At 39.5% G+C, this 23,194-nt stretch overlaps 2 protein-coding genes across 6 annotated transcripts in view; both read right to left on the bottom strand.

Moving 5' to 3' along the window:
* Positions 1–8,151, bottom strand: part of hecw2b (HECT, C2 and WW domain containing E3 ubiquitin protein ligase 2b) — a 28,859-nt gene extending 20,708 nt beyond the window's left edge. For 2 of the 4 annotated variants that reach the window (XM_077583421.1, XM_077583445.1), the window contains exons 1-3: positions 7,650–8,151; positions 1,473–1,560; positions 432–1,187 (exon numbers count right to left, since the gene is read on the bottom strand). In XM_077583421.1, coding sequence (XP_077439547.1) covers positions 432–807 — 376 coding nt within the window. In that variant the 5' untranslated portion in view covers positions 808–1,187; positions 1,473–1,560; positions 7,650–8,151. The remainder of the gene's footprint in view (positions 1–431; positions 1,188–1,472; positions 1,561–7,649) is intronic. The other 2 variants (XM_077583435.1, XM_077583429.1) reach the window with 2 other exon arrangements.
* A 2,466-nt stretch (positions 8,152–10,617) lies between these two features.
* Positions 10,618–22,865, bottom strand: gtf3c3 (general transcription factor IIIC, polypeptide 3). 2 transcript variants are annotated; one of them, XM_077553539.1, is made up of 19 exons: positions 22,641–22,865; positions 21,927–21,999; positions 20,982–21,304; positions 20,767–20,890; positions 20,505–20,696; positions 18,333–18,498; positions 17,048–17,195; positions 16,805–16,967; positions 16,354–16,454; positions 16,106–16,277; positions 14,704–14,906; positions 14,520–14,621; positions 14,298–14,430; positions 13,104–13,329; positions 12,984–13,038; positions 12,779–12,914; positions 12,572–12,696; positions 12,335–12,487; positions 10,618–10,903 (listed from the first exon to the last, which is right to left on the bottom strand). In XM_077553539.1, the coding sequence occupies exons 1-19, from the start codon at positions 22,731–22,733 to the stop codon at positions 10,781–10,783; spliced, it is 2,811 nt and encodes a 936-aa protein (XP_077409665.1). In that variant the 5' UTR covers positions 22,734–22,865; the 3' UTR covers positions 10,618–10,780. The 2 variants fall into 2 exon arrangements, with proteins under 2 accessions (XP_077409665.1, XP_077409657.1); XM_077553531.1 differs by having other exon boundaries at positions 20,982–21,307; positions 22,641–22,864.
* Positions 22,866–23,194: the final 329 nt, after the last annotated feature.

Here is a 23,194-nt window from a genome sequence, read left to right as displayed (position 1 = left end):
TGTAGTCATTTTGATATAGGAAAACAAATGGTTTGCATCAGACTAATCAATCACAAACCTCCCCTCTACACACACACGCGCGCATACATAGTCCCTCTATTGCCCTGTGTCAGGTCACCATCAATAAAGAGCTTTGTAGCTGACAGCTAAAATGTGTAGCTGTCACAGTGGTTAACAACACACAAATGTCAGACGGATGATAGTGCTTGAGTGCGATGGGATGGAGGGAAAGCCAAGCTATAGACAGACCTCATCTCTTGGCCCAATTCCAAAGTTACAGTAAGCCTTCTTTACGGTCTGGATCAATACTACCCAAGAGCGCTGGAGTACGGGGCGGAATGTAGAGCTCACTTTTGACCAGCCTTCTTGACTTTGTGCATAAAAAAACCTTTTTAGAATAGGCAACTCGTGTGTTCTCCGTGTTTGCTCACCAATGTGGTACAGTCCAATCCAGTCTGTGGCGTCCACTTCCTCCTTGATGTCCCACGAGATGACGAGGTGGCCATGGCCAAGGATAAGCTGGTACGTCGACGCCGTTAGTGAGGATCGGCTATCTGACGTTACAAGATCAGTGTCGCTATTGGCTCGCTGTAGCCCAACCCCCGCCCCTTCCGGCTGGCCCCCTGATGCCAAGACGGATGGCGCGGGGGAAGAAGAGCCGGAAAGGCAGCGCATGTTTTCCGGCCCGATCGTGTACGGCCGGCCGTGAGGGTTACGGCGCCTCACCGCCATCAGGTGTTCCCGGGCGCTGCCATTGGTTCCTGGCGAGGATGGCGACGGGGAGGGGGATGAGGCGGCTGTTGCCATGGTTACCACAGCGTCACAGGCTGTGAGCGGAGGCTGCAGCTGAGTGTGAAGATTATGGAACTGATGATGAAGGTGTTGAGGGAGCAGATGATTGGAGCAGAGAGCAGGTGGAAGGAAATAAAAATAAGAAATGAAAACAGATGACGGCACTTTAAAATTGCCGGATATCTTCGCCAGACATTTCTTTGGCTGCTATGTTTCCCAGTGTCCCATCTCTTGTGATTGGAGGTATAATGAGGCAAGTAAGTCTCAGTCTTTGTTGTTCATGTGCAAAAGTCTCCCATATAATACAGGCAGATAACTGAGGGCCTTGCACATGATCCGCTATTATTGTCACTATTCACTTCAGGGAGGGGGGTGGGTGGAGGGATGATGGAGACCTGTAAGGAAAGGACAGGGGAGAATAAAAGAAGGAATAATGCTGAGTATTTTAACTTGTTCACTGCCAATTAAAATAGATCTTTGACGTTTATAGCCGTCAATGGCAGTGAATGAGTTAATCACACTTTTTATCTACGGTACAGTTGCCATAATATCATCTTGAATTATTTTCAAATCTAGACGTTGACAACTCAAATATTCGAGTATGTGCCAGTTATGACGGGTCAGGAGTGGCAATGTTGTTAGCTAACAATAATCTGTGCTAACACTGCAGCTCTGCTTACCTTTTGGCTTTGACATGATAGTGCTTCCGTGCTGAGCAGATCTTCTCACTTGGTGGTTTAACTTCACAGGAGTCCAGAGATCCAACTCCTTGGAAACAAGGAATTATAAAGTCAACTATCTATACGTACACTTTAAGGAAGACATACACTTTTTTCACAATTTCAAATGTTTTCGGTTTTAATAACATATCTGTAACGCGAGTCTAAAGACAGCGAGAGTCTAAAACAACATCAATTGTATTTTCACCCATGGAATTATGGTGGTATAGAGCATACCTATAGCAAAGTATACGAAGAAGACTGAAAATGAATAGATTTAACTCACATAACCTTTTGTGGATGTAAAAATAAAATTAAAAAAATAATTGTTTTATTTTGACCAGTGATTCTCCAATGTGGGCTCCCTTTAGTGAATCACAGGACTTAACGTTCAAACTGTATGTGCATATTGTTCCAGAGGCTTCAACTTTTTAACTATTAAGTGCAATGCATTTGCATTTCATCTTAATCGAGAACTGTTAGTTTTCAAACATGTATTTATTCATTTAGCTAAATACTACTTTAGATGTCACTTGGTTTTAAGACTGCCAACCACTGATTTAGACTACAAAAAGTTACTGGAAAATGACGTCTGCTGCATCTATTTGGACCTTGATCAGGACAAACACTGAAATGGAAAATCAATGCTACTTGTCACAAATATTCACATCAAAACAAGGGTGGAATTAATGAAAATGATTCCCTTAATTGGGCCCACAATGCAATTAGGTGAACCAGTTCCAGTGCTCTACTCCTGTGCTTGTTCAGCCAATGAGATGGACTGTTGGGAGTAATTATCAGAATGAACCATTGGTAATGATGTTAACATCCCCCACATCCCTCCTTTGGTTCCTGTCTATGTCAGGTCTGCGGTCACTTTCGAGATTGATTTCACTTTTTACAGGGTCCAAATAAGCCACAGCTGCTATCACCTGAACATAAGTGTATTGTATGTTGGGCAGTTTACAGTAATCAAAAGCTGCACATCAACTGGTAACCTGTCATGAGGGTACACAGTGCTGCGCGGTGCAGCCCTAATTATTTTCAATTTTATTTTGAGAGGTCCTATTTTAGAGGTTAGCCTTACAGGTTTGCTTTAAAATTCTGGGCCAAGTATTTCAAACATAATCCAACAGGATTAAATTTGATGGATTAGATTAAATCCAGATAGGATCGAAAATTGGCCATTTTAAACCACATTTCATTTTGAAAATTCAAATCTACATTTTGAAATCCAATCCTGCTTTTAATCCAGATTTGAGCCCGAGTTGGGTATTTCAAAACTTCAGTCCCAAATCTGGATCAGTTTGATCATGAAAAATAGCATTAAATTAATCCCACCACAGGGTAGGATTACACTGTGATTCCATGTATTGGTTTCACATATCCTCATCAATAAATAAGTATCTCTTGCATTTCCCGGAATTAACTCATTCACTGCCATTGACGGCTATAGACGTCCAAAATTCATTTGAACTATTTCTATTAGTTTACATTTTTTCCCCACTTTTGTTAACAAGAGTATGAAAACCTAGGGAAAAAAATATTGTACATTTAGACCAGATAGAACATTTTTGCTTTATCGTGAGTCAACAATTGAAGTCATGTGATTAATTACAATTTTTTAAAAATGATCGCCTGACGCCCTCATTTTTAATATTTTTTAATATTTTTTTTTATTTAAAGAAAAGATTATTAAAAATTAGGTCATCAGACGATTAAAAGTTTTAATTGTAATTAATCGCATTACTTCAATAGTTAACTCATGATTAATCACAAATTTTTAATCTGTTCTAAATGGACAATTAAAAAAAATTCTAGTTTTTTTATACTCTTGTTAACAAAAGTGGAAAAATGTTAAACTAATAGAAATAGTTAACATGAATTTTTGACGTCTAAAGCCGTCGATGGCAGTGAATGAGTTAATAGTAAAAAAGAGATATTCTTAATGAAACCTCATTATGTACTTTATTTTACAAAATTTCACAAATGTCAAAAAAAACATCCAAATTGCTTCAACCCGAAATTTAACAGCAACAATTTCTTAACAATATGTTGTATGTGTCTTCACTAGTCTAAACACAGCACTCATATTAATATTGCATTTGTCCTGAGCAACTGTGATGTCATTTTCATTGGACAGCAAGTGGCAAAATGGCCACCACCCCTTTTGCATTTGGTACTTATGGGCTTATCATAGCCTTGAAGTCTTCAGAACACACTTTCTGTCCCCTGGGGCAGGGTAATTTTAGGGGCGGGATGGATTTGGAAATCTCAATCCAAAAATGATCCAGATTATTCTGATCCAATCCAGCAAAGTATTGAAATACCGGGATAAAAAAAAAATCTTGATCCTTGGATCAGGAAAATGGAATTTGTAAATCTGGATTTAAATTTTTGAAATACTGGGCCGTGGGGATTGAGGTTGGAATCTTAGCTCTGTCCTTTCTGCGTGGCATTTGCATGTTCTTCCCGCACCTGCATGACTTTTCTCTGGGTACTTTGGCTTCCTCCCATATTCCAAAAACAGTCGTGTTAGGTTCAAGGGTCGAAATTGTTTATAGGTGTGAATGTCAGTGTGAATAGATGCTTGTCTATATGTGCCCTGTGATTGGCTGGTGAGGAGTCCAGCATGTACTTCACCGCTCACACAAAGTCAGCTGTAATCCAGATCACCCAATGAAGGCAACAGACGACAGATTGATACTATTTTATATGCTTACATAAATAATATATGTAATTTAGCATAATTAGCTCCATCCTTGCCTCTGAATATTTCATTTTAAAAAGGCTTATGATACAAGTATGATGTCCTCACTGCATCATCGAAGCAAATACTGTAAGTGTGGTGGTGCCTTTAAAACATGCAGCGGGCGCAATAGTGGGAGCAGTCTAACCATGTGAGTGGCACCAGCACCAAGTCTGTGGGTTATTTATAAATGGTGAGACTTTGTAACTAAAAATAGACATAAGTGCAAAACCGAGTCAGGCACTTTTTGCAAAACAATATTTGCTGCAGAGTTAGCTTGTGCCCATCTGGGGCTGGGGTGCGCGCGCACACACGCACACACACACACACACACACACACACATGCATGTGTTTCCTATAAAAACAAACAAGCAAAATGTTTGTGGTCTGGAGATGTTTTTATTCTTTTGGATGCCAACAAGGAAAAAATAAGCTTAAAAATATTGCATCTTCTAAGCAAGTTGCAGGAGAAAGTTCGAGGGCTACATTCTTTAATTATAAAACTGTCACAATTCACATGTATTAAAAAAAAAATGAAATCACAAATATGGCCCAGGCCATGGTGATACACCAGCAATGTGACCTATTTGTAGCCAGTCTGACATGGGACACAAACTCTGTTATACTTTACCAACAGAGTAATGCTTCTCAGTAGTTGAATTGACTTAAATAACTGAAAGAGGATTGGAGAAGGACAAAGCGGGCCAATCAGAGGTGACCCGGTGCCTTTCTGACCCAATGACAGCACTGTGTGTGTACTGAGGCCGCTGTTAATCATTCCAAGTTCCCAAATAGACAGTACATCAACTAAGAACCACACATTGGGCACAGAGACATGCTTTTTCAGTCTTGAGAAACTCAGCAAAGTGTGTTTTTTATTTAATTATTTAAGAACAGGCTGGCATCAGAAAATAATTGATATCCTATTTTGGTCACATTAAGCTAATGATTAGACTCCCATTGTATTTGTGTACATTGCACTTGTTACATAATATATATTATGATGTACTTATTTCTCTGTGATACTGTAGTGTATAGCATTATGGAGTTCTATATATTATTATGTGTGCATACATTTGGCATTAAGAAATACAATGAAAATTATTGGCTAGGTTTCAAATTTCCAGGAATGTTCAAAGTCAGAAATTTCCCCATGGAAATGAACCAGGAATTTATCAAATTGAATGTTTGCTCTTTATATGGAATTTAAATATAGTTAAGGGAAATAATTTAAGCATAATCCTAACTACAACAATCAGACTTTATGCATTTGAAGTTAGAAAAAATGACGATCCTTTGTTTGTGAACAACTGGCAAAGACTAACAAACAGAAGCAAGATTTTTGCTTGACAGGTTGGTACATTTGTCACCTCTTTTTGACTTTTAATTGATCACATTCTCAGGAAATAAAACTTTAAACCGCAGAATTTAGTGTTACATTAACTTCATTTCAAATAAGTCATAGAAATACACCCAAACAGCTGTGGCTACAGTTGGCTAGTTTACAGTGCTAATGCTAGCTTAATATTGCTAGCACTGCTATGTTGTTGTTGTTTAGCGTTTTCTGTGACTGTGACTTTATGGCAACTATGCATTTTTAGAATCGCGCCAACAGTGAAGGGTGCTACGTAGAAAATACTCGGGCGTGTGGGTGGTAGTACAGTTTAAGTGTGGAGAGGCTAAAAATGGCGATTTACCCCTTTAATTCCCATACATTTTCATAGAAAGTATCCAATTTATAATATTTTAAAAATCCCCCATCTTAATATGACATTTTACAGGAAATTTCCACCCCTTACCAACCTTTTTAATGTGGCATGAAAGTTACCAAATTGTCACTCTGATCTATATATTGCACATGTGTAAATGAAAACCCTGAATCATTATATTATTATAATTGCACTATTTTTTGTGAAGAAATAAAAGTCACTATATTCCAAAAGTACTTAATTTAATATATGAGAATTGTGACTTTATGGCAATGTTTTATGGCTTAGTAGGCCACAAATATAATGGTGTGGCCCACTTGATGTCGATCAAATTTGAGTGATTACGGTCCTGAACTCAAATTAATTTGACACTCCTCAGAGTTCCTGTCTCCAGCAGTGATTTACTAATTCCCAACCGGTGTGAAATTATTAAGAAATTATTCAAATTTGCTGGTTTGGAAAAAGTAACCATTTATTTCATCCATCCATCCATTTTTTTAACCGCTTGTCCTCACAAGGGTCGCGGGGGGCGCCGGAGCCTATCCCAGCTGACTATGAGCAGTAGGCGGGGTACACCCTGAACTGGTTGCCAGCCAATCGCAGCGCACAAAGAGAAACAACCATCCCCACTCACACTCAAACCTATAGACAATTTGGAATGGTCAATTAAGCTGCCATGCATGTCTTTGGAATGCGGGAGGAAACCGGAGTACCCGGAGAAAACCCACGGGGAGAACATGCAAACTCCACCCAGGAAGGCCGAAGCCGGACTCGATCTCACGTCCACTCCACTGGGCAGCGGACGTGCAAACCAGTCACCCACTGTGCCATTTACTCCAAATAATGCAAATAATGTATCTGCTCATCGTATCTATGGCAGCGATATAGATTGACAGGCAGGTTCATGAAATGCTCTTCCACTTGACAGCACAAGGTACATATTTAACCAATGTATCCACTTTTTTGTGGCATTTTTGTTTGCTGGTGTGCCTTGGCTCAGTACAGGTTGGTAAAAACGGGTCTGCACTTTGTATGCAGAAAAGGAGGGCAAAAAAAGTAGAACCGTAACCCCATTATACAGTCTAGCAAATATCTTGACACAAAAACAACAGAGATGGCTTTTGCCATCTCATGAAGTATATAGAAATTAAGCTATGTTATAATGTAATGATACTATAGTAGCAATACAGCATTAATTAGAATTAATTAGAGATAAAGCATAATTCAATAAATACTGTCTGTATAGCTTCTATTTTTGTATGATTCGTTGCAAAAAGGGGAAAATACAATTTCATGTGCATTGATAAGTAAGGTATGGCATATTTTAGAGCAATCGGGTTCCACAGGATCTGATGATGAGTAGGAGGCTTTTGAGGAAGGAAATGTGAGCCGCCCAGTTGTTATTCTGGGATCAATGTGGTAGTAGAAGCACAATAGTGCATGCTCTCTTTGCACACGTACATTAAAAAAAATCAAGTTGGCCTCTTTTTTTATTCAACACTTTAATGTCACTCAACAGGCCTGATGCTACTTTGAAGTGTGAGCCCATCACTGCATGAGCAGCTCAGAAACAAAACCCTTGCAATGGCTTTACATCATTAATCAAGTATCTTCAGCAAACAATGAAATGTCTAAAAAACAAAACAAAAACAAAAAAAGAAACAAAAGACGTTTGCTCACCTTTGTTGCCGTGATTTCAACGCCCCATCCGCGTGACAAAATAGACCGCAAAAGTCCCTCGCTGATATACGACGGAGCCTCGCGGTGCCGCGGAGCTCAGCGACCTGTCAGCGGCGTCGAAGCGGCCAGCACCCGGGCGAGGCGCCGCCTCCCCCTCGAGGGTGTGATAGTCTGTCAAAAGCTACACGTTCCACACACACAAAAACGAGCAAACATGTCAGGTTGGGAGCCTCACATCATGGCTGGTTGTCGCCCTCTCGTCGCGGTGCATCCAGCCAGCCTCATGTCTTATTTATTGGACCGGACCTCTCTACATCCGGCGTCCCGTTTCCGCTGCTCTGCTCCCGCTCCCTCAGCGAAAACAAGCCCCCAACGCAGCCATGTTACAGACGCCCCTATTTTTTGGGATTAAAAATGTAGATGAGCAACTTTTGGATGTTATCGGGCCTGCTTGCGAGTGTGTTCTGTGCTGCTGGTCGTGTTCAACATCAAAATAACACTGCCTCACCCCTCCCCACCCCTCTTTGTGCGTCACGTGTTCAGACAGCGATTCGGGCCGCAGAGTCCCATAACTGTATGTGATTAGTGATGAAAAGCCCCAATCTGTTATTGTTTGGGAGACGGCAAGGGGGTCATATAGCTATGTCATATTTCTGCTCATGTGATTATGACGTCATAAATAGTAGTATCAACATCTAGATTTTTATGTCGGTTTCCAAGAAGAACAGTTAAACCATGAAATAATTTGATTAGTCAAGTTCAACCAACAGTGGTGCACTTTTAATGAGATATTTTGTCATATCATATATTGTGTTTACTGCAACCTTGCTACAGATACTCAGGCACATGACAAACATGTTTAAAAAAAAATCATTCAAAATTAAATTTGAATACTAAATTAACCATTGTTGTATGCCTGGAATTACAAATCAAATGGAGTTTTCACCCGAGATGCTAACAGTGTTAGCTGCATTCTGTTAAAGAACAAACGTTGCCATATAATAAAATACAAATATTTTCTATTTAACTTCTGATAATGAGTTGCAGCGTTGCATTGGTTTGAATGCCACACTCCATTACAGTTGAAAATATTAAAATAAATTAAAAAGAAAGAAAAAGTCAAATAAGAGACTTTTGTTGACGCTAGCTTGATGTCATTTCTGCCTAGTCATGTAGCTCACTTTTTTCTCTTCCACTCCTCTACTACTATAAAGTATGTTTGCCATACTAGAATAAAGTGTAACTGCAAAACTCATTTATATATATTTTTAATTTCAGGCAAATTGATGCTTTTCAAATCGTTGCTGTGACAGATTAAAAAGCAATCTGAATAAAGTTATTGTATGTTGTAAATTGATATTACTTTTTTGTTTTGTTTAATGTTAATAAGGATACAATATTACGCAGAGGTGAGTTAATTAGCTTATAGCCATTTTATAAACAACTATTCATAATGGCAGCGGAGAGTTGGGAGTAGACTTTACACCAGTGGTGTCAAACTCATATTAGATCAGGGGCCACTGGAGGAAAATATTTTACCAAGTGGGCCGGATCGGTAAAATCATGGTATATAATTTAAAAATAATGGTCGTCAATTATACTCAAATTTTCCATATTTGCGGGCCAGCCCTAAATTGCAGGGCGCAACTGTAAATATATTGTCCCCAAAAAATAACACAAATGCAAATGGAACGTGGCAACACTTTGCCCATATGAGTTTCGGGCATGTTATAACTACCTATTTTGCATATACCTGTATATTGTTCACAGAATGTGTTGTGGTGCCGTTAATGAAGTTATAAGGATGTTAATACGTGTAGTTGGAATGTGTGCCGTATTTAGCACATTTATGTTTGGTTTATGTTGGTCTATGTTTTTTTAATTTTTAAAAATAAACTAACTTTAACTTAACTTTTTTTGCGTGTAAAATAATGACATCCAGAGCAATTCTGTGTACAAGTTGCATTGCTCATCTGAGGATTGCGTGTGAAATTAGAAATGTATATGCTTTGATTGTGGCTGGCTGATTAATTGGTTGACTTAACTCATTTTTTTACTTTGCAAAATAGTCTCGCGGGCCGGATTACACCTGATCTGGCCGGGGGGGGGGGGGGGGGGGGGTGTACGTTTGACACCCGTTTTACACAGATCTGATATGGATCAGACAATATTTAGCATTTTATACAAACTCGCTGATCGCTATAATGTCTTAATTTGCCTGCTCGATTGATGCTATTGATCGGACATTACATGTTATATTTGTTCATCAAATTTTTTTCTCCCCATGCATTTCAATTGATGTCAGACAAAAAATTGAGAAGCACTGGTTTACACTCACTTCTATTTAAAATATGTGCACGATGAAACAAAATACAGTATTCTAATTACAAGGAAGACATCCACAAAGTCATACCCAAAAAGGCAGATTGAAAATTTACTGACCTTCTGTACTTGATATGCAAGTTAGAGACAAAAAAAAAGGGGGGGGGGGGCAATTTTAGGGAGTTTGAGATTTATGGTATGTTAAATAATATTTAGAATCACACATTAAGTGTACAACTCTCTATTTTATGCATGGATTATTTAAAGTGCTATGGTGGGACAGAAAATGTACCCCAATTCTGGAATGACCCGGTACACTTAATTGCATCCAACTGACAATGACATGAAATCCATCATAAGAGCTGTATGGAGTATACACTTTAAGGTAATCTTTGTATTTTCAGTAATTTGTATGTGTGTTTTTGTGAGTGGATAAAAAAAAAGAAAAAAGCACCCTACACACCCAAAGGCCAGATGCAGTGCAGTGACCCGGGTAGGAAAAACGAAGCAAGCAGAAGGTTGGGAATGGGATAGCCGAGATGCAGGGATTTGGCAAGTAATCCTCAGCGCCTTAATCCTTGCAACAACAGAAAATCCGTCCATCCATTTTTTTGTCACGATAAAAAAAGAATATAACATGAGGATATGCAGTATAGAACATGAATGAATGATTCATTTTTTTATTAAATAAATTAAACTTGTAAACTTAAAATGTTTGTAAGTACAAAAAAAAATCTACATGATCATAGTTGATGTTGGAGGTGTGATAGTTCATAATTGGTGATGGTCCTTCTCGGCCTGGCCCGTTGTCAAATGACGCAGTGTGTGGTGATGAGCTGGTGGGCCATCTCAATGTTGCCACTGGCCTGGTAGATGAGGGAGAGATTGAAGGCGGCCTCCTTCCTCAGATCCACTTGGTCATCAGCGATGCCCTGTTGGTGTGGGTTGAGGAGAGTTCTTGTGAGGATGCACTGGAGAGGAGGTGCGTTCAAGGTACCACAACAGTTACAACACTTTTGGGTTTTTTCATTATAGTTAGTTTTATTTCAGTCTGAGATGAATTACATTTTTAGAGTGTGTGTATTAGTTGTTTATTATTATTATTTTTTAATGCTTTGATTTAGTTTTTTTTTTAAAATTTGAATATTATTATTATTATTATTTTTTTACAAATCTCCTCTGTATAGATGTACAGTAATACCGAAATAAATACAATTAAAATGAACCCCGAAAAGTCATTTATGAAAATAATTGAAAAAGATAAAATAGAAGGATATTTTTTTCTAATGATATTTGTCTCAGTTATCTTTTCTTTTTTTTTATAACACACTCTCCATTTTATTTTATTAATGTTTCCCCACTTTGGACTGTGCAATAAATTGAATTAATTCAATTAACCATCATTCTGAAAATTGAATCGGTGAAAATGTGCTAAAATCGTGAACTCAAATTTTGTCTTCTGGATTATTAAAACCTGTTGTTCTTATCTTCTGTTACTTCCAGATGTTATTGTGAGTTGTAATTTTGCACATGGCACAAGTGGCACAATGCTGGATGGATGGTTTACAAAACATAGCTACCAACTACTTAATGTGTTTTGTTAAGTTTATGTTAAAAGTAGAGCTGTCAAACGATTACATTTTTTAATCAGATGAATCACATTTTAGAATTTCTGATTAATAACGATTAATCGCCTAATAAAAAATACTTTTATTATCAAGATTTTTTCCCCCCGCCAAATATGAAGAGCACCGGTTATGTGTTAATTATTTTGCCATTTAATGTTATGAGGACATCTTCAACATTTTTTGATCCACTGCACACGCTCATCCTCCTCTTTTTCTAATCAGTTTATTACTTGCATAATTTAAAATGGAAAAAAATGACCTCGATATTTTGAAATGAACAAATATTGTAAATGTAATTATGTTTATCAACATAACCTGTGCTACCTTAATTAAACATAGCCATCCGCTGTCACGCTAAAGGATAATATGGTCAAAATTAATAGTGCGATTAATCTGCGTTAATTCATGAATAATGCGATAATTTTTTGTGATTAATTAGTCAATTAACGCTTTGACAACACTAGTTAAAACTGATTTAGAAACTTTGTATAGGAATTATTTTTGAATAAATGAAACCTTGAAATAAACGTTTGTTGGGTTTATTAGATAAAAATCATAATCGTCCTGAATGACATGAGAGAGAAAAAAAAAATCAAGATTTTTTTGGGGCCATATCACCCAGCCTTAATTTGATGAATTTTGTTAGTTCTCATTAACCACAATAACCAGAACAAAATAACTAAAGATCAATTTGTCTTTATGCCACCAAGCATGAAATAAAACATGGAAAAATACCTCTAGTTTCTCTATAGGCAGGAGAAGAGTCTTCTGGTAGTAATGGATGGCTAAATGCGTCAGGCCCATCTGGTGGACTGCTCTGCCCATGTTAAACATGCTCTCCTGACACTCCCCGCGCAGTTCCACATACCGTCGCAGGAAGGTGAAACCCTAAAAAAATAAAATATATATATATTTATTTATTAGAAGACAGTTCCTCAAAAGCACAGATGCGCCCAACCAAACACAACATACCTGAACAACCAGTGGGTGCCTCTTTAACACAAATTTCTGGGATGCCATGTGGAAAAAGGTGAGGCCCACATACATGTTGATAAGCGGGTCATCAGGCTGCGACTGGAAGGCCTGAGCATACTGGGCTGGAGACAAACAAGACCACGGTCACGCACATCGCCCCATTTGCAATCGGACCAGAGGCAAATCGCGGTCGGCGCGCGGTACCCAGGGCGTGTTTAAAGCTGCCCGACACCATGGCGTTGTGTCCGCAGAGCACGCACAGGGCCTGGTTGTCGGGATATTTCAAAAGCTGACGCAGGCAGAAGCGATGATGACGTTGGTGGTGGGAGGATAACGTCAGCTGGAAGGAGCGCATGTCACTGCATTACAAGTTGAAAGGAGATGCATACAAAGCCACGTGTTGGTTTACCTGGTTAAATATATTCCAAAGCTGAGGCTGATCCACATTATCGATCAGCATCAATCTGTTGGAAAGAGGAAACCGAAATGAGAAAAGTGACAAACGGAGGATCGAACCAACAACTCAAACCTGATGTAGTTGTAGGCCTTGTGGTGGTCGTGGCAGAGGATGCTGGCCGAGAGCCCCAGGAACTCCAGCTCCTTCCTTCGGGGTATGACGTCGTAGAAGGAGTCGAACTCCATCCCCGAGTCCACCATTAGCTCCGCCTCTTCGTAGCGTTGCACCTCGCACAGCGTCAGCACGCAGCTCAGCAGCAGCTGCCACCAGTCCTCTTTGGACAGGACGTTGGTTTTACCTGTTGCCGCCATCAAAGTATGACAGGCCTTCACATATGGGAGGAAGCGTCTTTGGAGATAAAAATCTTAACGGTCTCGGATTTAAATTCCAAGTTTGTGTGTCAAAATTGGTCATTTGCTCCTCATTATTAAACATTGATGTGTAAAACGACGCAGGGACAAAAGTAGTGTTGTGCTTGTCGGTCGCTAATGAAACACAAGTATGCGCCAACAAGCATGACATATTCTATGATATCAATTAAAGTGCCAGCAATGCAGCTTGTTGCATTATAGCAATGTCATAATAATTACATTTAATGAACGAAACGGAATATTTTTATAAGTTACATTAAATCAGAGCTTTTTTAAAAATCTATTTAGTTTGACTTCTCAACAAGAAAATGTCATTTGCTTTGCCGCTATACACAATGTGAATTTCGGAAACAAAAATCATTGATTCTAGAAAACAGAAAAACAATTCTTCATTATGTTGTCACATTTTTGTTTAATACAACTCTTGCTTCATTTCCCTGTGATTAACCTGAAAAAAAAAAGAAAATGCTCCTCAAAGTTAGAAAGTTGCTCCTCAAACGAAGCAAAAAAAATGAAGAAAAAAAATATTTTGAGCCTTGAATTGAAGTTACAGTACGTACGACAGTTCCAGACCACTCAGCATGTCAGATGCAAGCTTATTGAATATTTTCAGAAACACAACTAAACAAAGTCAAGTGAAGTCGGAAAGAAGATATGTGAGGTAAATTACTTGAAGGTGAGACGGTTGTCATTAACAGGTAAACGGATTCAAAAATACATGTGGTGGAAATTTAGACACAGTTAAGTTAACATGATCCTTCGGAAAAGAGACAATAATTTATCCTCCCTATATACGGGTTCCACTGAATTAATTTAGTTTCCCCCCCCAAAGGAAATTGTCAGTGCAAACCCAAGGACAACACGTTTTTACAGTTCGGAAAAGGTCTATACGTACATTTGATATCCAAATAAGCGGCTTCCTGGTCATCGATGTCGGACAGCACGTTCCCAACCTTCACCAAGTGCAGGTGAGTCGCTCCTGATATGATGACAGAGCGCACACACACCATGGCACGCTGCATGGGCACCTTGGATAGACACACACACACACACACACACGCATGACAGCCATTCTTACGTGCGGCTTTTTTCACAGGAGAGAAAATAAAGATGCAACCTTGAGCAGCATGGACATCATAGTGATGACGGCATCCAAGTAATCCTGGATGAGTCCTTGCGTTTTCAGGAGCACCGACCGATGCAGGAGCAGCTTCAGTTCCTGCAGATATGGACGCGCGCCGATGATACGAGTGTCTGCTTCTTAATCAAAGTGTGGTAAGAAAAAAATATATATCACTTGCCTTTTGCGCCGCGGACGAGTCGTGCGCAAGCGTGTCGTTGTCGTACATGGACTCCAGCGCTTTGAGGGCACACTCGGGCCGACCGAGCTGTTGCTGCAGGGTGGCGAGTGACAGCCGCGCCTCCAGGTGCTGCGGCGCCAACTCCACCACCTTTGTGAAGCTTTCGGCCGCTGCTTTCATTTCACCGAGAGCCTTCAGACACTCTGCAATGGAATTACAGTTGCTTTTAATGGAGGTGATACATTCTCCTGTCACAACATTATGCTAGGGCTGGCTGATTATGGGGGAAATAATCATCACAATTATTTGCATGTCTGGAATGGGGAGGATGGAATGGTGGTTTATGGTGCAGAACTAGCAGCTCAGTCTGCGAGCCGGTGAAAAACAAGTTATTGTGGATGTGTGTGCGTGTGAGCGTCTCCCGCAGCTGCGCCAGGCACATCGTCTCGTTGTCGTGGAGACAACTTTGACTGGCCACTGTGGAAAATACAGGGAGTGAGGGTGGAGATAAGAAAGCCCAGCGTCCACCTGTAGCAGTTCTTCACCCAGGCGGAAATTCCAGATAATAGAATGTTTTGGGAGCAGGCCCAACATTTTGGTTTGGCCTTGAGTATTGAGCCTGTGACTCTCTTAGGGGCTTTTGATTAGCTGCATTATTAACTCATTTGCTCCCAAAAACGTATAAAAATGTTTTTTTATTTTTTATTTTTTATATTGCCATGTTCCCCATGTATTTATGTTTTTTAGGGATGCACCAAAATGAAAATATTTGGCTGAAACCAAAAATGCTTGGCCGAAAACCTTTTTTTTTTTTTTTGCCAATTTTAAAGCGGCGTATTTTTGCGTGCGTCACCACAACCTATTTCAGCCATATTCTTTCAGCTTTAGTTTATTACAAGAAACGGCCAGCAGGTGGTAGCAGAGTATAAGCGATCAACCAGGGCCATGTTGCAAACAAGCTCTTTTCCTCACTGTTTTTAACAGGTTTGTGAATAATGATGAAACTTAGCTATATTGTAATGCTAAGCTAATAGCTGCAAAACGGAAACAAACAGAAATATACTTTTTTTCCTGATGAAAGAAGAGACTCAATTTTTTCTTTTGGAAGGTTCCATGTTTTTATAGCAATAGAACACAATATTCTGTGGGCCATGCAAAATCAGTCAAAATCCCAGTAGGGAGCGAAGGGGGTTGCTTCAGTGAAAATGGCTGGGAGTGAATGAGTTAATTGATGTCAAAAATAAGTATTATTCAACCAACTTTAAATATAACACAAAAGAACAACCAGAAAATAAAGTAGTAGATGCCCCAAAAATCCGCAAGCAACAGAAACGAAAACAATTCCACATGAATGAAGCAAATATTAAACGTGACATAGTGTTGAGATCGTTTTGTCAGTTACCTGCGTGCCGAAGCCAGACGACAGCCAGGTTGTATTTCTCAGATATGACAAGCGCAGACAGCAAAGGTAGCGCAGACAGGTACTCTCCCTTCTGCAGGTAGGCCTCGCCCACGTCCAGGTATAAGTCGCCGATCTCCTCTGCGCTTTGCTCCATTAGTGAAGACACGAGAGGCTGGGAAAAGCCAGAAGAAAAGTGTCAAACTGCGGCCCTGTCTGAAAGACGTCACGGGTGCAAAATCCTCTGCTACCTCCAGGGGTGCAGAGACGCACAGGTGGATGAGGCAGATAATCAGCTTGGCCTTCAGGTCCACGGGAATGCTGTCTGGAACCTGAACATCCTTGATTTGAGCTGAAAACACATCCTCTGTTATCTTTGTGTTCTACTCCTCTTTGAGAACATTTTGGGCATTGGCACAAACTGATTGAACTTCTCTATAGTTCTCTGCTTGGCCTCTTGTCAACCACTTCATCTTAATTGAGTCGCTTGAAGCTTCAGTTGCTTGCATGAGAGTTTGCGGCTTTCTTTGTGGGATTTTCGAATGTGAAATGGAGTTTTTATAATAGCCTCAAGGCCCCAATCTTGGACTGTATCTTATTGGGCAGTTTGGTTCAGGTAATATAACTTTGGCTCCAACGCACTACAATCAATGCTTTCCTTTAATCGTCGAGCAGATACTTTCACTTTTGCATGTGACTTACATTTGTCCGCTGACGCCTTTTCTTCCGTAGTCACCGACTGTGCGTCCTCGTTGTTCTTCTCCTCATTCTCACTTGTCGTCTCTGACAAATTCTCACATTTAACGGGGTACTCTGGCTGACTTTCATCCTGGACCAGAACCACACCCACAAAACGGACCAAGACCTGAACGAGGACACAAGGATGATATGTGACATTCACAACCAATGTAATTGCTGCGGTTGTGATAAAGTGTGCCCGAATACCTGCAAAGCCTTGTCGTATTGGTGGTTGGTGATGTAGAGCTCAGCGGCCATGTTGATAATGTCATCGCTAACCAGGCTGGGGTGTCGCGCCAGAGCCTCCTCAATTACACCCAGTGCCGAGGGCAGGTCGTCACTTTCATAATAACTCCTAAGCAGCGGAAGATGTGTGTAAGGACAGACGTACGTTCACTTGGTTAATATGGCGTCACTGTTGGGCAAAATACTCACATCTTCAAAAATCACTATTTTTTAGGAAATCCAGCAAATGTTAAAAACAGATTAGATTTATTTTTTTGTATTTAAATTATTTTTAAATTCATTTTAATTTTTTAAATTTATATAGATATATTTTTTATTTGATTAGATTTTAGATTAGACATTAGATTATATTGCTATCAACAACACCACTCCAAAACCACGTTAAATGCTTAACTGAATCCGCTAAAGAAATAGCAAATTTACTACGTTGTCATTAAATAAAATGGTAGGATGCGTCACCAGCATCCACATCGTCTTCCCCAATGCCGACCGTCCCAACCTGAGAAAAATACTTTAATACTCGTTCAAATTTTCTCAATCATCTTCTCAAGTAATAACACGATGAAATGACTAAAAAGTGTAAATGGTAAAAATTAATCTACACAGATTTCCATGACCTCCGTGGCTGACCGTATCTTCTACACGGAAGCATTATAGCGATCCATTTTAAACAAAACAGGCGTACTCAACTTTATGAAACCTGTTTTTGCTTATGATTGTCTAAATAATGCTGCATGACTCATACACTTATTGTTCAATTGAGTTTTCAAGATTTGTTGCAAAGACAATTGGTTAATAATACGTAAAAATAACAGACAGCATTAGGACAGACCTTTAGTACAGATTTGTGTAAACAAACAACAACATGAAACTGACCATATTACAATACAATGCGTCTTATGGATGATGTGATGACGTGTATTTATTTTTTTAAACTGCTAGCATGCAATTGTATTTATTCATGGGGATTTACAAACATAAATATATTTTTTACTATTTTAGTTGTAAATAGTTCCTTATATAGCTTCTACTGTACATATAAAAGCAATGCATTATTATGGTCTCCACTGGCTGTAGTCTGGACACTCGTGTTCTACAGTGTTTTCCGATTTCTATTGGCTACTGTTGTCAACGCGAGTGTTCGGCTTTTCACCATCACCATTTTTGGGCCAGAGCACCGCTTGCTGTATTTGCAGTATAGGACCACAAAGGAAATTGGCACACTGGTGGGTGGCGAGTTCCATACTTGGCCATGTCCTTGGAGAGCTGCATGAAGTGCTCCGCCTCCTCCTCTGGCAGCAGGGACAGGATTCGGCGGTAGCCATCCATGCACTGCTTGTGCTCCCCCAGACGCATGAGGAGGCTGCAGCGGTCCCACAGGTAGCGTACGTTGGTGGGAGCGTACTTGACGGCTGCGGGATGGATTAGAAGAATGCACCTTAGACAACCGCTACTTAACGCCACCAGTATTTCCTACCTATTTCTCTCAATGTTTTAATATTGCATTGATGTTTTTCTAGTTTTCCTAACCTTTGTTTTACATTAGAAGAATCTCATGACAGGCTAGGGCGGGGCAATTTACTCATTTGTTCCCAAATACGTATAAAAACGTTCTATTTTAAATATTGCCATATTTATACCGTTTTTTAAAATTTTATTTAAAAAAAAAATGTTTTTGATGCTAGAGCATACAGAAGGCTTTGATGCAGCCTCTGACCTAAAGAGGTCGCTTAAAGCAATGGTAGTTTAGTTATTACAAAAAAACGGCCAGCAGGTGGCAGCAGATTATAAGAGATCAGCCAGGGCCATGTTGCAAAAAGCTCTTTTGTCAGTGTTTTCAACAGGTTTGTGAATAATGATGAAGCTTAGCTATCGGGGTTTTTCCTGGCTCAAATTGAGGTAGAGGTGGTATCCTGACTATGATGGGTGACTATCAATACCAGGTATTGGTATCGGTGCTAATACCAGTCTTATTTTAAGGTATCGGTACTCAAGGTGGTGACAGATACCATTGGGTGGCCGTTTTACGATCAAGGACAAGAAATTATATGAATGCAAAGTTGCCATTAACTTCATGCAATTTTAAGGAAAAATAGCATATTGGGGTATATAAGTCTTTCTTTAAACAGGGATGTGATTTGACCAAAGTGAAATTATCTGAAAATTTAGCCGGGGGTCTGGGGGCCGCTGGCACCCAGCTAGGTCCAGAGCTCATGGGTTTTCCGTGTTTTTAAGTACTTTCAATGCACTCACATGACAAAGAAATAGACAAAACAACAGCATAAATTTTCAATGTATATTGAACTATCCCATATAAAATGGCAGTTTTAGTCAACTCAAAATCAGTCACATTCAAAAACATTGGACTGCCTTTGCTTTTAAAAACTATCACTGAGAATATCATCATATCTAACTAATGTGATTACTAAGTTAACACATAAATAATGTTGAAGAGTTCAAATTTCATGAACAAATAATTGTATCATGACCAAATGAAAAGTAACTCATATTAGAGCATACCACAAATGTCTTTGTTATAGCAGAATATGTTATCTGTCGGAGTCATGTGCATACACAATGAACTACTAAAATAATTTTTTTTTAAAAAAATAAAAAAAAAAATCGGATTTTTTTTTTTGGGGGGGGGGGAGATAAAAAAAAGCGGAATTCCGCGAATTAGCGGAAAAATCACATCCCTGTTTAAAATAATTAGTCATTTATGGGTGGGGAATTTTATTTACTAGTGGTATCGGTATTCGGTATCAGTAGCGGTGACCACTCAAGTGTTGCGTATCGGTCGGGAAAAAATGGTATTGAACATCCCTGATCCTGACCATGCGCCATGACGTGCATGTATTCTGTAAATTCAACTGACTCAATTTCATTTTTTACAGGCAACATATAATAATTCCACGTTCCAATAATAAGAATAATAGTCCTGATAAGAATATGACTATTATCATGTTAAAACATTCATTCATTATCACTTAGGCTGGAGGTGGCGAGTAAATAGGGTGGAGGTAGCCGCCTCAGAATTTTGTACGCAGGAAAAACCATGACTATGTTCTAATGCTAATTTCTGCAAAACGGAAACAGATAGAAATATACTTTTTTTCTGATGAAAGAGACTAATCAGTTTTTTTGGTTCCATGTTTTTATAGCAATAGAACACAATATTCTGTGGGCCTTGCAACAGCCGGAGCAAAGGGGGTTGCTTGAGTGAAAATGGCTGGGAGTGAATGAGTTAAGAGAAATCTAATTGCATGTTTGTTTTTGGCTGACGATCATAAAAACATAATTGGAGAAAAATGATTAATTTAAGTGGGAGGGAACAAACTGAATTGTGCTGGTACTGCTATCCTCATTCAAACATTGCTTAAGAACACAAACAGAGATGTGAAAATTTTGCCAGGCAGACCTTTGTTGTAGCAGACGAGAGCTTCCCGGACGTTGTCCTGCTCCAGCGATATCTCGGCTAGCCGGATCCACTCCTCGCAGTCGCCGGGGTTCAGGTGGGCGGCGATCAGACTGAACTGCAGCGCTTTGTCCATGTCGCCTTCGTCCTCGTAGATCATGGCCAGCGTGGAGAAAGGATCGTAGGCCAGTGGCGCTGGAAGGGCCAAGATAGACGCTGATAGTATCATAAGAGACCACGCACCAAAGCATAAACATGTCCCTACCTTGTCGTATGATCTCCATACACATGGCAATGGCGTCGTCTTTCTCTCCTCTGGCGTAGCGAATGTTGGCCTCACCCATCAAGCCTCTGAGTGCCCGGGGAAGTTTACTGCGGGTACGTCGTTCCTGGAAGCATAGAAACAAAGCAGTGTTCCCATCGACTCCCATAGAAAGTTTCCAGCTTTGAAAATGTGTGCAATTTTGCAACCCAACTCACCCTCATCATTTTCTTGTTTTCGCGGGTTAGCTCCATCTCCAGCGCAAGTACGTCTCCTACTGTCATGTCCTCGCTTTCTTTGTCTTTGCTTTCAATCTTTGGTCTCTTCTTTGGCTTCTTCTCCTGCAATTTCAATGTAAACTTGTCCTTTTCCTCCACATCCACTTCCTCTTCCTCACAGTCGTCCTCCTCCACAACAAAATCCTCGTCATTCTTGTCATCAACATAGCCCAAACTGTCATTATCCTCATCTGACAATATTTGGTCGGTGGAGTCGCCAAGCATTGAGGCGAAGGCTTGCTGAACCCCAGGACTGATACCTTCTTCTTAGAGGGGGCATGAGGTGGAATAAAAAAAATAAAAAATAAACTTTTAAAAAGTCAAACATGGAGACAAACACAATTAGACAAGAAAGACAGCATAAACTAACAAAACTTCCAATCAGGGAATCAAAAGGGGAAGAATTTTGATGAATCTGAAAATGGAATTTTCAGTTTTTGGCATTTAGTGGGTAGTGAAAAGACAATATTGAATAATCAATCACCGAGATTGGAATGTCTTCAAGGACCTAATACTTGCCTTGAGGTTGAACACCTTGGGTCCCAACATTTCAAACTGATGTTACAACATTATGCAGTTTAATGTTAACAATGCACTTAAATATCGGAAATGCTTCAAAAGTACTTAAAATGATCTATGTACTTCTAAAATGTACAACAGGCATACTAGATTAAAACAAAAAAACATTAAGGCCACTGTAACAATGTGCATTTTAAATTCTGTCACAGGGAGCCCACTTTGAGAATGACTGACGTTTTTTCTTGGGTTCTGAGAATCGTCAACACTTTTCTCCCATTTGCCTGATGCCACTGATTAATACATCAAAAACATATTAGGGCAAACTTAAGGACACACATTCAGAAAGTTGTGGCGCTACAATTTTACCAATTTTTAAATGGGTCTGTGTCGAAGTGGAAGGCTGCACCACCTCCTCATTTTCAACTGGAACTCCTGACTCCTGAAAGGCATAAACAAGAATTCATGAATTGCAATTTAACACATGAATGCACAACATGGTTCCAAAGACAAACTGAGTATCTTCTATCCATATTTAGGTATTCAAGGGATCCCTCAATTAGTTTTTTTTATTTTAATAATATCCTTATTGTTCTCTTATATTATTGAGTAAAGCCTTTCATTTTAATTCAATTTATTCCACTCTTAAAAACTAACAAAAACAATTAAAACAAAACATACAAATATAAAAAATAAAATAAATACAGTTACATATTAAGAAGACAGGCATACCAGTGTTTCCACATGTTTGACTTGTAGTTTTGCTTACTGTACCAGTAAATCAACAAGCACACAATGTATTTGGGAACACCTCTCTGTATTAGCTTCATAAACAGCTTTCGGCAGTAAAAACCCACAGTTGCCTCAATAAAAAAATGGCGTGTGTTTGATGAGGTTAACAGGTGCACGTTTGTAATTTAGTGGATTTTGTATCACTTTAGGAAAATAAACAAAAGTTTCAGATGAATGGTTGACATATAGTTGATTTATACTGCTAGTAAAGGACAAAACGGGTCTAATTCGACCTGAACATTATGTAAGGTTTAATAACTTTGAGTGAAGCCAGATTGCCTCAAAACGTACCTTGGCTTTCCTTTCGTCTCTTCTCCTGTCAAACTCCTCAAATGTAACCCTCCCCTCCAGGTATTCGATAAGCTCGGCGCTGAAGCCTGACATCTTGCTTTGCTTAGGCTACTATTTAACAGTCAACCCAAACAATGAAATTCTCACTAATCACATTCCAATCCAACCAACATGTTCGCGTGTGCATCGACAGTACGGGAGCTCGCTTTTAACTTTGTTGTTTACATCTGCTTAGCTTCCGGGAGCATTTAGTCACGTGGTGTAAATTTTCCGGGTTGACGCTGTCAAACGTGAATTAGTCACAGCGACATCTGGTGGTGGTAGATGTCAACAACCACGTCATCGTCGTATTCACTCACCAACCGTTTTTGATCTAAGGCACTTACTGTCATTACAAAAATGTCAACAACCAAAACTGCAAACATGGTTGTGACGAAAGTGAATAATACACTATGCTTGGGCATGATCAGTTCACCAAAGCGTTACGGTTTCGTATATAAAACTCATCTGTTCTGATGATCTCTGAACTTGTTAGATGTTAGACCACAGGATAT

Source organism: Vanacampus margaritifer, chromosome 1 (genome assembly GCF_051991255.1).
Source record: "Vanacampus margaritifer isolate UIUO_Vmar chromosome 1, RoL_Vmar_1.0, whole genome shotgun sequence".
NCBI lineage: Eukaryota > Metazoa > Chordata > Actinopteri > Syngnathiformes > Syngnathidae > Vanacampus > Vanacampus margaritifer.
Note: the sequence above shows the minus strand (reverse complement) of the source record. Positions and strands in the feature narration are given on the sequence as shown.